Here is a 777-nt window from a genome sequence, read left to right on the forward strand (position 1 = left end):
AGAAATCCGACTCGGTGTCCGTGCTGCTCTGCTGCCCTTTGCTGGAGGGGGGTTCCGGGGCGGGGGGCTGCTGTCCGGCCGAAAGCAGTGCTGCCGCCGCCGAGCGGCTCTCCGGCACCGTCCCTGTCCCCGGCAGCACCTCCACCTCCTCTTCGTCTTCTCCTCCGCCACCTCCTCCTCCTCCTCCTCCTCCTCTCTCCCGGGACGACAAGGGGCCAGGTCTGGGGCTGAGGCAGTTCCGATGGATCATCTTCTCCTGCGGCTCCGGAGCGGGGCTCCCCACTGCTTCGGACAAATTAGGCACCCTCTTGCCAACCAGAGCGCCAAGTTGTGTCCCTTCCAGAAACATCACCATCTCCTTCCTGGTTTCCATTGTGGCTTTGCTTAAGGGAGGGGGGAAAAAAAATCCCGACCGCTTCCCCCCCTCCCTCCCGCTCCCGCCCCAGCCCTGTGCAAACCCAGCAACCCTCTCCCGCCAGCGCAGAGGTGCGAGCGGTGAGATAGGGTGACCTTGTGATGCGAGCGCTACACTCTGCTGTGCTGCTCTGGGAGGGATCACCATTGCCCTCTTCTTTCTAAGCTGTCATCCTCAATGGTGCAGTCGTCATTACAGTACCACCGGTGACGCCACACATTGATTGCCAGTGGATAAATAGAAACGTCTGCCATGGGGAAGATGAAAGGAAGAGCCGGAGCTAATGGGCTAAATGCGTGATGCACCAGGTGTAGGAGCCCGAGATGGAGAGGGAAGTGTGAAAAAGAGATGCATATGGAGCT

General features: G+C 60.2%; 1 protein-coding gene across 1 annotated transcript in view; it reads right to left on the reverse strand.

Annotated features, from left to right (window-relative positions):
• Positions 1-373, reverse strand: part of EVX1 (even-skipped homeobox 1) — a 3,476-nt gene extending 3,103 nt beyond the window's left edge. Inside the window, exon 1 of the mRNA XM_009638597.1 lies at positions 12-373. Coding sequence (XP_009636892.1) covers positions 12-373 — 362 coding nt within the window. The remainder of the gene's footprint in view (positions 1-11) is intronic.
• Between the last annotated feature and the right edge of the window lie 404 nt (positions 374-777).

The sequence above is a fragment of the Egretta garzetta genome, unplaced genomic scaffold (assembly GCF_000687185.1).
Source record: "Egretta garzetta isolate BGI_Z169 unplaced genomic scaffold, ASM68718v1 scaffold94, whole genome shotgun sequence".
In the NCBI taxonomy this organism is placed as follows: Eukaryota; Metazoa; Chordata; class Aves; order Pelecaniformes; family Ardeidae; genus Egretta; species Egretta garzetta.